General features: G+C 48.7%; 1 protein-coding gene across 1 annotated transcript in view; it reads right to left on the bottom strand.

The window, feature by feature from the left end:
* Positions 1-6,455: 6,455 nt before the first annotated feature.
* Positions 6,456-13,323, bottom strand: part of GALNT17 (polypeptide N-acetylgalactosaminyltransferase 17) — a 431,130-nt gene continuing 424,262 nt past the window's right edge. The window contains exons 10-11 of the mRNA XM_026017521.2: positions 8,784-8,951; positions 6,456-8,035 (exon numbers count right to left, since the gene is read on the bottom strand). Coding sequence (XP_025873306.2) covers positions 7,907-8,035; positions 8,784-8,951 — 297 coding nt within the window. The 3' untranslated portion in view covers positions 6,456-7,906. The remainder of the gene's footprint in view (positions 8,036-8,783; positions 8,952-13,323) is intronic.

Genomic DNA, 13,323 nt, shown 5'->3' on the forward strand with positions numbered 1-13,323 from the left:
GAGCACGACTCTTTCTTCCTCAGAGGTGGCAGCTTTCCTCCGCTAAGTTGTCTTCACTCATTTTGATGCCACAGGTGTCAAGAGCTGGGCCCTGACTGATGTGACAGCTCTAGAAGATTGTCACAAGCACTAGGAGAGCCTCAGATAGCAGAGGCTGTCTGTCAGGGTCAGTGTCAGGGTCAGAGTCAGGCTGTGGATGCCAGAGCACAGGATTGATGGGAGTTTCTGGCCTTTTCTCTCTTCAGGCTCCTGCAGAGAGCCACTTCCTCTGACCTGTCACCTGCTTGGAGCCTAGCACCATGCTGGTTATTCATTAGAACTTCACAAAAAATTCAGAAAGAAACACAAGTTTACTCCAGGGGCCAGAGCAGCACTTCTGCCCTTTCAAAGAATTCTTGGAACAGCCCCCAGGCACATTTAGAACCTCATCCATTTGGGCAAATTCATGGTAGTTTGGATCTGGGTTTTTTGGGGCAAGGGAATGTGTAGCATGAAACAGTGGCCCAGAAAGGTAGTCCCCATGTACACAGGAATGGGACATTCCTCTGGTCCTTGCAGACACCAGGTGGGGACACTCTTCAAAGAACATGTCAGAAGTTGGGGGGGGGGTGAATTAACAGTGGTGGAATGCATGTCCAAGGGGTCTTGGAGGCGCTTAGAAACTATGCAGTTAGATAGCTTTCTGTTTACATTCTTCATTTTCTAAGGCTTGTTTGTATGAGCCAACGTATAGGCAGCATTAACTTCAAGTATCATGAATTCTGAATTAGAGAGAGGTTGTGGCCTGTCGTGACACCAAGAAATGTGGAGATGTGACTTGGTGTGGTGCACTGGGCCAGCAGGGGAGGTATCATTGTTCTGTGTGTGATTTCTAGGACAAAGAGTCTGGGGGCAAATTTAAAAATTGAGCAGCCGAGGGGCGCCTGGGTGGCTCAGTGGATTAAAGGTGGTGATCCCAGGGTCCTGGGATCAAGCCCCACGTGGGGCTCCTAACTCAGTGGGGAATCTGCTTCTCTCTCTCCCTCTGCCCCCAACCCTGCCCATACTCTCTCATGCATGTGCTGTCTCTCTCAAATAACTACAATCTTTAAAAAAGCAAAAGAAAACAAAACTGAGCAGCATGTATGTTCTTGTTATCCGCATGGCTGCGTTATGAACACCAGCCTTATAACTAACCAGTGACCGTGCCAAAGGCTTTTGCAGAAACCTCAATGCCTGAAGTTCATGCTGATGGCCATTTACCCAGTGCCTATTTCAGCGTGGTCATGGGAAACCCCACTTTTCTGGCCTTTCTGAGCTGCATACTGGGTGTGAGCCCAGACTCCTGGGACTGAGGAAAGTTATTTTATAATGTCACCTACCAATGAACTATGTATTTGGTGAAAAGATTAGTCCAGTTCCTACTAATAAAGCCCACTGAATCTCTAAACCTCAGTCTGACCAATGCTTTCCAAAGTCCTATCCCACAAGCTCTTGCTCTACATTGAAATTGGAAAAAAAAAATGCCGTAATATTTCAGTTAGGAGGTTTTGCTCTCAGTTACGTATTGTACCAAATTTGGATGTGACCCAAAGGTGAGAAATTGGAAGAAAAGCAAGAGTTGAAGACAATCCCATAGGATGAGACCTGTCATAGGTCTGTTGGTACCATGTCTTTATCCAACCTTGTGGAATGCAGAGAGCTAACTGTACTTTCCGAACTGGTGCTTTTAGAGGCACCTGCAGGTTTTCTGACTCCTGCAGTTGCAAGATGTCCATAGAATTTTCAGAAGTTGTGTCTTCATTTTGGTAATTACCTAAAAATTAATATAAGTGCATCCTGGATTAGCTGGGTGATCACGTGAGCACCCACTGTGAATTTGGAACAGGGCTTTGAGTTGGTGTCATAACCTCACTGGCATTAAATAGTTCTATAGTAATTGTCTCAGGTGAAAAAGAAAAGAGGAATGGAGATTTTAATATAAATGTGTTTGCCCTTCAGGTAAACTGGGGGAATATAGATTCCTAGAAAGCAGGGTTTCTTTGTTTTTCTTCTTTTTTAAAAAAGATTTTATTTATTTATTCATGAGAGACACAGACAGAGAGGCAGAGACACAGGCAGAGGGAGAAGCAGGCTCCTCATGAGGAGCCCAATGTGGGACTCAATCCTGGGACCCCGGGATCACGACCTGAGCCGAAGGCAGACCCTCAACCACAGAGCCACCCAAGTGCCCCTGGAAAGCAGAGTTTCTATATGCTTTGTTCACTGCTCTATCCTTAGCTACATCCCGGGTGAGCTGGGGGGAATGAATGTTCTGTGTTGAATAAATGAACGGCGAATAAATATTTCAAAAACAGCTGGCATGCAGAACAGAGGTGGAAGATTCAAGTTACCGCAGAAGGACCTCTGCTAGGGCAGTTACTGCCAACACCACATTCAAAGTAGCAGCGACTTTTAAGTGTAAGCAAGCGAGGCCACCACCAGGTTGAATGAATGTTAACTTAAGTTTTATTGACTTTGTAGATTTGTTTGTATCGATTTGTAAATTTATTTTTATTTTATAGCAGTAACGGGTCTATGAGCAAAAGCCATTTTATGTTCATACATATTTGAGAAACACTACAATAGAAGATAAATTAGGTCAACCCTGAGGGGCCGTGAGAATTGTTTTTTTCTCAGAAGGATTCCGTCTATTAATTTTCCTAAGAAATAGTCGATAAACATTTTTTCCCACAATATGTGACCAATCCTGTGGCAAGTGGGACACAGCTTCTCTAGCCAAGAAAGTTAACCACCTCACCAGGTGGCAGAAGCGAACTCTGTCCACTGACGAAACTGCTGTCAAAGGGTGTCTTGCTCTCTGTTAAAACCAGTAGCGTTAAAATGTCAAGGTAGGGCATTGACTTTAAGGCACATTTTGGATTTTAATGGCCAGTTAATCTTATTTTTTGAGCTCCAGAGAGTGGGCAGTGGGATGAGGTTACTGAGGTTTGACCTTTGCGTGGCTCGCCAGCAGAAAGAGTTTCCTGCCCTGGGACAAGCTGTCTGTAGAGTGTATGAAGTAGACACCAGGTGATTAAGGTAGGTGGCAGCCAATGAAAGAGTGAATGACATGACATTTTGACCCCGTATTAGGTATTAGTATTAGGAAGCCTCTGTTTATTAAGGATGATGGTAATAACTGGCCAGGTCTGACAGCCTCAGGGTCCTGCCACCATCAACAACACCAATGATCACTGTCTGGCTTTCTTCACTCCTCAGCTTGGCTCTTTGTGCTCAGGCAGTGTTGGGAGCCCACACCAACAGACAGCAGATAAAATGAGCCTGGGAGCCGCACTTGCAAGAGCTAACAGCTGGAGCCTCTTTGAGGCAAGAACACCGAAATCTGTAATTACACCAAGATTCCCATTTATGTTGATAGCTCTGTGCTGTGTAGGCCCCATTTGAGGGCTGCCCAGGCTCCAAGGGTGGGGAAACCATATATATTGTATCTATGTTCTTCTTTCAAATAGAAGCTTTCAAGGCTAAAGACCAAAATGCTCATCGTGCACTTGCTCAATGAGTGTTAGCTCCTTCTTCCTTCCTTCCCTGTCTCCCAAGAAGTGGGAGAACAATAAACCAAGGGATAAGTATCCAAATATGATTGTTGAATGGAACAGCAAGGGCCTCTGGAGTTTGGGGCCCAGAATGGATCGCCATACACAGGCTTAGGGAAGTTACCTGATAAGTGAGAAAGCAGAGTGGCCAAGAGACTCAGATTTCATAATTTGGGCGAGAGGAAGGGCAACTGATTGGCTGCTGACGACCTGCCAGCCCAACTGCTGATTTGGAGCTAGGGGAGGTTGGTTGCCTTTTAGCACCAGCACTATTGATAATAGCCACGCTGTGGAAGCAGCTAAGTGTTCATCCACACGTGAATGGCTAAAGGAAATGTGGTACGTATATACGATGGACTATTACTAAGCCGTCAAAAAGATGGAATCCTGTCAGTTGCAATGACCTGGATGGAGCTCAAGAGTATGACGCTGAGCAAAGTTGGTCAGAGGAAGACAAATATCATATGATTTTAGTCATATGTGGAATTTTAGAAACAAATGAGCAAAGACAGAAAAAAGAAAGACAGGCAAACCACGAAACAGACTCTTAACTATGGAGAAGAAACAGATGGTTACCGGAGAGGAGGGGAGGGGACCAGGGAAACAGGTGATGGGGATTAAGGAGCGCATCTGTCATGATGAGCACCCGGTGATGTATGGGAGTGTTGAATCACTACAGTGTACACCTGGCATGAATATAACCCTATTTGTTAACTACACTGGAATTAAAATTAAAACTTAATAAAAAACAAATAAAAACACGAGGACATGCTGGCAATGAGCAGGACCTGGAACCCAAGGCCACGTACCTGGGCATCCTGGTTTCCTGCTGGGGCTCCAGGGCCCTCCCAACACCATTCCCTCGGAGTGGGGTGCGTCATGGGGGAGGTGGCCTGGCTGTCACTCAGCTTTCAGCCCTTTGGGAAACTGGGGTACTATTCAAGAATAGGAGGAAACTATGTCATATGGTGAGTAATGGCTTCAGAGAACCAAGCCAAAGGGCCTAGAGTGGGTTAAGATGGTGGCTTCCGGCCCAAATTGTGCTTTCCCAGTCTTCCCTATTTCTCCTTCTCTGGCCACCTGAACAAGTATAAGGAATGCATGTGAGAAAGAACACATACAGAATCAGACATCGGCAGTGAGGCTTGGACATGTGTCAGGAGTACCATCTGTGATGTTTTCTGCCATAGAAATAGAGAAGGGAATGAGAGAAAAGAAATTACCGGCAGACAGGGGATTGGGGGTGCAGGGGAGGGGCTGAGCAGATGGTGCTGAGCTGAGCTTGGGCAGCCTCTCTGCAGGGTCCCCCTGCAAGGCCTGGGAGTGATATCCCCAGTGACAGATGGTGCCAACTCTCACTGCTTACTGAAGGACTGTGCGATGTCCCCAGAGCCCGTGCCTGGTGCTCTCTCCACCGTGCAGACACTCGGGGCCCCAAGAGCTTCCAAATTCCTCCGAGGAGTGAGATGCAAGGCTCCCCAGGGTCCTGCTTCTCTTTTCTCTCTTCTCCCTTTAACTTTGTTCATTCCTCTTCTCGGCCTTGGCCTCTGGCCCGCAACCCCCACCGCCTTCAGGCCCACGGGGACCCTGTGGGACAAAGAGGGTACTGTCCTGGGATGCTGGCCTCACGCGCTGGCGGCTTTCTCTAGGTGGCCGAGCGTTTGGGAGGTAGCCCAGGTGAGTGCTGACAGCAGGTGCCTGTTTGAACACAGAGAGCCTCCCATGGTTCTGAACCAACACCACTAGCCTGCTCCCCGCCCCAAACTCGCCAACACGCATCAACAAGCAGACCCAGGCTTCCTATCCTGCTGCACGGGACTCCGAAGAAGAGTATTTCCAGGATACTTGCTGCTCTTCGTATTTTAGAGGTGCAGCTTGGAGTACAAAGGAGCCCCAGATGCAGTGAGCGTGCTGGAGCGCTAGAGGGTGTGGGCTCCCGCTGCATTAGAGAACCGAGCAGGCCTTGCTGCTTACTCTGGTTTGAGGCCATCTGATCCATTTCCTGTAGAATGAAGGATCCCACCTGGGGCCCACTAAGTACCTCACCAGGATTTGGGAACAAAACCTCACCAAATGGTAAAACAGGATGATGGCCTCTTTATATTTTTACTTCAAGACCCACACAGAGGCAGAATGTGCAGTCAGGGCAGGACTCCTCCCCAAGGCATCCTATTGTGCTATTACATCGTCTCCCCTGAACCCCTGGAAACCTGCAGACCTTAAGCCTTTTCATCTCAAGGTTACACCAAGGCTCTGATACTAACGTCTGACAAGCTCCTCCTTACCAAACAGCAGCATTTTCCATCAGCATGCTCACGGGCCCAGGTTCTCATAGAACCCAAAAGAAAAGCGGAAACGTCCATTGAGATGCATGTCTGCTTGTTGTGTGGCATCAAACAAGATGACCTTCTTGGCCTCCTCAAAGGGAAGAGGGACTGTCATAGCTGACCATACCCATGACTGTGACAGGTCTGGCATCCTTAAGGAATTCACATTCCCGTGAGAAAAAGGGGCAGGTACTTCCGCCAGGCTCCGGGGTGTTGAGAGGTGGCAGTGGCAGCGTGGCACCAGAAGCGGGCACATCGGGGTGGCGTTGCCAGCTCACCTCGACCCTCTTCGTCTTTGCAGCTTCCTGCACCAGCCTGACCCTCGTAAGCTGGGGTCCACCAGGGGGTTAGTGAGTGAGTGCCAAATGTCAGATTCTGTCCTGCTTTGGGGGGAGGTTGAGTCCGAGTGCAGGTGGGCTTTGTCTCCGCCTCTGCTCTGAGGGCTTCTGCTTACAGTAAGACCAAACCCTCAAACCAAGGGAGCCCTCTGCCGTGTTCCAGAACTCCCCCCAGGCCCCGGGTTCTGGAGGAACTGAGAAGCAAACAAGGCTGCTTTGGGAAGTGCTCACATGTATTTATTTCACAAGGGAGGATGGGGCGGGGGGGGGGGGTGATCACCAATAAGATGCCACCAAATGAGACACTGTGAACCCCAAACTGGGCAACTACAGGATTTGGTTCTGGGTGGGACTTGGCTGTTGGGGATAGCACGAGGGACCAAAAGGGAGCTGGAAGAGGGACAGCCTTCCATCTGGGGCTCCCCATGGAGCAAGGCTGGGCCACTGTGCTCCTGGCCAGAGATGCATGGCCCACCCCCCAAGCTTCCAGCAGCCTTGTCCTGATCCAGGTGAACAATGAAGCGACAAGCCCAAGGCCACACTTTTACATCTGCCCTATTGCACACTCATACGCACACACCCAGACACACATATGCACACGCACACACGCTGTCACGCACGCCACACAGGCTCACATATGCATAGGCATGCACACGCGTTCATATATTAACTCTGATTTATAAGTGCACCCTAACCAGAGGGCAATCGAAAAAAATTATTACTCTTCAGAGAGGAATCGACTGCCTTCTCCTCTGTCAGCCAGCAGAGCACGGGGTGAAATGAGATGAACACAGAGCATCCTCCAGGGTCCCAGGCCCCCCTGGTGTGCTGGCTTCAGTTGGAGGCGCCTGTGGCAGCCTCCGTGAGTCAGGGCTCCCGGGGCCCCGGGTGGGCACAGCTGTGCCAGCCTGGCTCCAGCCCGGGGTGGGGGCTCACAGACATGACCTCCCTATGTGCTCAGCCTCTTCCTGTCTCTGGCTCCCCGAGGACACAGACAGAACAGCTGGCCCAGGAACATAGGAGCCGAGGGCCCCAGTGACCATGGAAGCATTAATTCCTTCTAGGCCATCTTAGGGAGGAGGATCCAGAAAAGTCCAGAGCTGTATGTTTGATGGAAAGGCTTGGGATGGAGGCTGCCTTGTAAATGGGCATCTGGGCAGAAGCAACCTTGAGGGAAACAGAGTCTCAGGGCCTCAGGGTGTCCTCCAAGGAGGGGGTAGATGGGATGCACCTGAGCACCCCCCCACACCCTGCTTTGTTGAGGGCTGGGGTGGCATTCAGAAGCTGCTGCTGCTCCAAGAGATGAGAAAGAAGAGGGGCCCCTGCCAGTCTCAGTCCTGAGAGTGGCTGGGAAGAGGACAAGGAGGATGTGGGGGTTTCACTCCATGGTATGTGGTCCACATTCATACTGCAGAAGACACAGCTCCTGGGTTTCCAGAGAAGGGGGATGGGCTTTTCCAGGGAGCACGGGCCTCATGGCAGCTGAATGCCAAAGGTGGACACCGAGTCTCCAGCTGGGGCCCTGTACTGCCCTGGAGAAGCCCCGGGAGGCCCGAGGAGCACCTGCTGTCTTCCTGTAGTCATCTCTCTACCAGCATGGCTGGCCCAGAAGACAGGCGGTCCCGGTCCTGGGGGCCAGGCTCCGGGGGCCCCCCGCTCCTTCCGGCTACTTGATGGAGTTCTTAATTGTCCACCTCTGTCCCGTGCAGCTGCGGAGGATGAGGTCGATGCCAGCCAGGCCCCGATTCTCCACTTCCAGACAGCGGCCTGTGCCTTTATTCATGATGGCTCCATTCTGAGTAAAAGGAGGAGAGAGAGAGAGAGAGACAGAGACAGAGACACAGAAAGATGGACAGAGACAGGTGGAGACAGAGATAAAAGAGAATAAGAGATAAAAAGGCAGAGACAGAGAGAAAAGAGAGTAAGAGAAAGAAACAGAGAGAGACAGAAAGGCAGAGAGAGATGTGGACAAAGAGAGAAAGAGACAGAGAGGAGGTTTAACCGGTGTAGGGCCTGGCATATGGCCTCTTCCGGGGAACAGTCTCACCAAAATTCTATGCACCTGTGGAGGGATCATCGGAGCCTCCTCCAGAAACCCTGAAGTCAGAAAAGGTATCAGCTTCACCAGTCCGAATAGCTGAACCAGCTGACAAGCACTGGTGAGGGATGGTATCAGAATGGAGACCTTCCAGGGAGATTTGCAGGAGAGGGAGTCCCTGCTGCAGTCCTACCAACTGTAGGTACTTGACAGATTTTAGGGAAATCACCCTATACTCCCCTTCTGAGATCTATGAGAGCCTAGCCTGCCTGGTGCTCCTGGGGGGATGTGGAAGGCTGTCTCACATGGAAGTCCCCCCACCACTCCCACTCGCTGACTCCCTCTGTTGTGCCTTGGGTTCATGAGGCTGGTCCAGGGCTGGAGACCTCTGGTGTGCTTTGTTGGGTACTGTTCCTTGGGTTGGGGGGGCAGGGGTCAGATTTCCCTGTGGCCTGTAGCACCCTCACCTGCTCTGGGGTGCCGGCCCTTTCCATGGGCTGCTCACCTGTATGAAATTCCAGCGCTTGTACAGGCTGCTCTTGACTTTGTCACAGTCTAGGAGCTGGGGTAGCCGACTCTTGGAGTTGTCCACCAGACAGCGGGTGTCAGGGAGGAGCGTGGTGGTCCCCAGGGCTCCCAAATGCAGGAAGCCCTCCTTGGTGTAGCGGGCAAGCTGGGGAGAGAGCAGAGAAGAGGCTGGAGGAGGGGACTCAGGAGTGCAGATCTCACCCATGCCTCCAGCACGCCTGCACACTGGCTACCACACACTGCATTCTCGGGGGAGCCCCGCTCAGGGAGCCCCCTGGCTTGCTAAGTCCGGACACAGCTTCCCCAAGCTAAGTCCCGATATGGCTTCCCCAGACCCAGTCTGATTTTTTTTCTAAGCTTGTCCTCAGTCATGTTTCTGGATTTGGGCCTTCTGTTCAGCAACACGGGGGAGCAAAGATAAGTAAAAGAGCAGGACATCTGGTTTCTAAAGCTTGGCTCTGCTCCCAGCTGGCTGGGTCACCCTGAATACAGTCACTTAGCCTCTCTGAGTCTGCATTTTCACCTCATATGCAAATTGGGATTAATTAATTCCACCCTGCTGTAAGGTACCCAAAGAGGCAGTTCACTGAAGGAGAAACAGACATATTAAAAAGCATTCAACCTTATAGGTATTAAAATAAATAAACTAAAACAGCAATGTGATATACCACATTGAAAAAAAAAAAGTATTCCCATTTTGTCAAGGTTAGCATAAAATGGGCTGCAGTGGGAGTAAATTACTGCGACCTTTCAAAAAGGGGATTTCAAAACATATACTTGGTGCTTTTAAAATGTTTTTCTCTTTTGATCCAATAAATCCACTTTTAGAAATCTATCCCAAGGTAACAGTCAAAATTGTGAACACACGTTAATGTATAGGTTATTTGTTGCAACATTATTTATAATGATGAAAAAGCAGAAGTGTCCTAAATGTGCAACACAATCCTGGCACTTGCTTCCACTCCGTGCACACCAACAATGCTGGGAGACTGTGGTAGATTTCAAAAACAGCCGCCTGGGTGGCTCAGTTGGCTAAGAGGCTGACTCTTCATTTTGGCTTGGGTCATGATCTCAGGGTCGTGGGATCGAGCCCCATGTCAGGCTCCACGTTCAGCATGGAGAATGCTTGAGATTCTCTCTCTCCCTCTCTCTTTGCCTCTCCTCCCACTTGTGCTCGCTTTCTCTCTCTCTCTCTCTCTCTCTCTCAAATAAATAAAATCTTTTTTTAAAAAAAAAGACACACATCCTTCACTTTTCCTTCTATATACCCTGGGCAATATGGCTTCTGCAGCAATGTCCTTCGAAGTGAATGAAGCCTGTTTCTCCATCCCTTGAATATCAGGGACTTACTTTGACCAACAGAATATAATGGAAACAAGGATGTGCCAGTTCCTGGACTCGAACTTTAGCCTTGCATGCTTCCACCCTCTTGCTCTTGGGAGTCCTGCTGGCACCATGGCAGTAAGCTCTGGGTGGCCTGCCAGAGGATGAGAGACAGGTGGGCCAACCAACAGCTAGCCAGACAAGTAGATGAGGTCATCTTAGATTAGGCAGCTCTCAGCTGACTTTGCTGGCTACCAAGGGATGTATGAATGAGTACAGCTGAAATTAACTGAGCCTCGTCTGGATCACAGAACCATCTGGTTGACCTATAGACTCATGAGCAATAACAAATGCATATTGCTTTATGCTACTGAGTTTCGGGGGTAGCTGTTATGCAGCAAAAGCTAACTGATACGGAGATGGAGCTGCCTACCAACCCTTCCTGCAGCAGGGACTCCCTCTCTTGCCTGTCTGTGTTGTTTAAAATTCCACATTCCAACTTTTAAGCTAGTGCATTCATCTGTCTTTCACACTCTTTTAGGGGCAGGGACTGTGTCTAATTAATTTTATTCCTTGCAAGGAGAAAAATCACAGGCCAAGTGCTCAAAAACATGTTTGTGGATGAACACATTATAAATGTGGTGAACTGCATCATTTAAAAGATGTAGCCCCATCCATTCATTTCAACTCCACAAGCATGTTTGAAGAGTTCTCTGTGTGACCAGCATGGGAACCGGTCTCTGGGAATATAAGGACGGGGATGGTTCCCACTGATAATTCCAGCACAGCCTGGTGAAGGCAATGAGACAAGAAAGTACATCTCTCATTTTTGCTCTCACATCCTAGGAGGTGGCGGGGGTAGGAGTGAAGATTATTAATATACAGCTGGTGCTGAATAAATTAAAAAATAAAATTACCAGCCTGCATGTGTTAAAGGCATACTCTCCATCATTTCTAAACATTGTGAGGAGAATAAAGGATGTAGGGGCACATGGGTGGCTGAGTGGTTGACTGCCTGCTTTGGCTCGGGTCATGACCCCGGGGTCCTGGGATCGAGTCCCTGTGGGGAGCCTGCTTCTCTCTCTGCTTGTGTCTCTGCCTCTCTCTGTGTGCCTCTCATGAATAAATAAATAAAATCTTTGAAAAAAGAAAAGAATAAAGAATGTAATTTTTACAACTTGATGAAGTAAGTTTCTATTACTCTCTCCATTTTAAAGAAACTGAGGTATGAAGACATCTGGTCCCCTGGCTGGGTCTTGGCCTCTCCTTTTGGGACCCTAGAGGGTCAATGGTTGGCTGCCCTGGCCCAACGACTAAGCAGTAGAGGGGCCACCTCAGGGTCCTGGTCTTCTGAGAGCATGGGCATTTCTGGCCAGGAATGAAGCCAGAAGGTAGCCCTGCTCAGTCAGTACCTCTTCTCCAAGGGGGAATTTTCTGCAGGGGTCCTGACTGTTGATGAAAACCATTCAGAAACCCTCTGCTTCCATCCCCAAAGGGGAGCCCACCTGGTCCCCTCTGAAACAAGTGACAGGGAGTTTATTAAGTGCCCTTGAGAGAGATGTGGTTAACATGTGCTTTAAATCCAAATTAGTTCCAAATCAGAGTGATTGTTAGAGGCAAAATGATAAGAAAATCAAAAGCCCTCCTCTCCCCTCCTAAACAATGTCTCTCTGAATATACTCAAATTCACCAAATGCAAAGTGATGAATGACAGCAAGCTGCCTTTATGTTCAGGGGAAAGATATACACAGCTGCTTATTGAAATTATGAATCAATCTATTATCCAGCAGGCAAATGAACAGTGCTAAGAACATTAATTAACTGAGCATATCTGTGACCCAGATGTTTAAAGAGTGAAGCTAAATGCCACCAGGAGTTAGAGGCTCTCTCTTCTGAGGTCTGTGAGCAAAGGATGAGACCTCAGTTACCAGGACCTGCAAAGCCAAGCAGTAGCCCCAAACTGTGCAGGCATTGGGGTGGGCAAGGAGGGTGAAGAGGGGCCCTGCAGGATTTCTATTCTGGGGGAAGGTGGTTTCTCAAGCCAAAAACACATGCATAGGTTCTGCCGGCCTGGCCAAGGGAACAGGGTCAGGGAAAGGGTGCTGTGGTCTGAAAGGATCACGGGGCTCAAGTTGCCTTAACAGATCTCACGCTGCTTCTCCCCCACAAGGCAGGAGGGTGGTGTGTGCTCGGACTTCATGCCAACCACATCCCCCTTCTCATGCCAGGCCTGGATAGCGAATCTTTGTGATGTCTTTGGACCACTGTCTAGTCCACCTCCCCAGCTCTCCATCCCGGGTGTTCCTTCCTTAAGAACTTCTGCTCCCTGTTCTCTGCATGTACATCAGGCTTTCCTGCCCCACCCCCCCAAGGCTTTGCTCCAGTTGTTTCCCTGCCTAGAAACACTATTTATTGGCCTTCTTCTAGAACATTCTGGCTTCAACTTTCTGAGACCTCAGTGCAATTCTCTCCATTCCAATGTCTTCTGTAACTCTTCCACACCCCCACACCTCAAGTCTTTGGTGCAGCTCTCTGGTGTCTCCCTCCGAGGTGGCGTGGGAGGATCTCATTTCCTCTTGACCGCTCCGGGCATCCACTGACTAAGTGATGGATATCTCGGTTTTTCCATTTTTTGACTATTATGAATTATGCCGCTATGAAAATCCAAGTATAACTTTTTGTGCGACATATGTTTTCAATTCTTTTAACTCTCTATCTAGAAGTAGAATTGCTAATTGTTGGGTCATATGGTAAATCTGTACTTAACCTTTAGAGGAGTTGCCAAACTGTTTCAAAGCAGCTGCCCCAATTCACATGCCCACCAGCAATGAGCCAGGGTTCGAATTCATCCACATCCTGGCAAACTCTTGTTATTGTTGTTTTCTTTTCTTCTTCCCTTCTTAGAAAAATTTTGGTCATCGACTAGGTGTCAAGTGGTATCTCATGTGGTTTTGATTTGCATTTCCTTAATAGCTAATGATGTTGAGGATCTTTTTGTGTGTTTATTGGCCACTTGTAGATCTTCGGAGAAATGTCAATACAGATCTTTTGCACATTTTCAGTTGGGCAAATTGTCTTTTTATTGTTGAGTTATAAGCGTTCTTTATATATTCTGGATGCTGGACCTTTTTCAGATATATATATATGAATGGAGATATTTTCTCCCATTCTGTGGGTTGTTCTTTCACTTTCTT

The sequence above is a fragment of the Vulpes vulpes genome, chromosome 3 (genome assembly GCF_048418805.1).
Source record: "Vulpes vulpes isolate BD-2025 chromosome 3, VulVul3, whole genome shotgun sequence".
Classification (NCBI taxonomy): Eukaryota; Metazoa; Chordata; class Mammalia; order Carnivora; family Canidae; genus Vulpes; species Vulpes vulpes.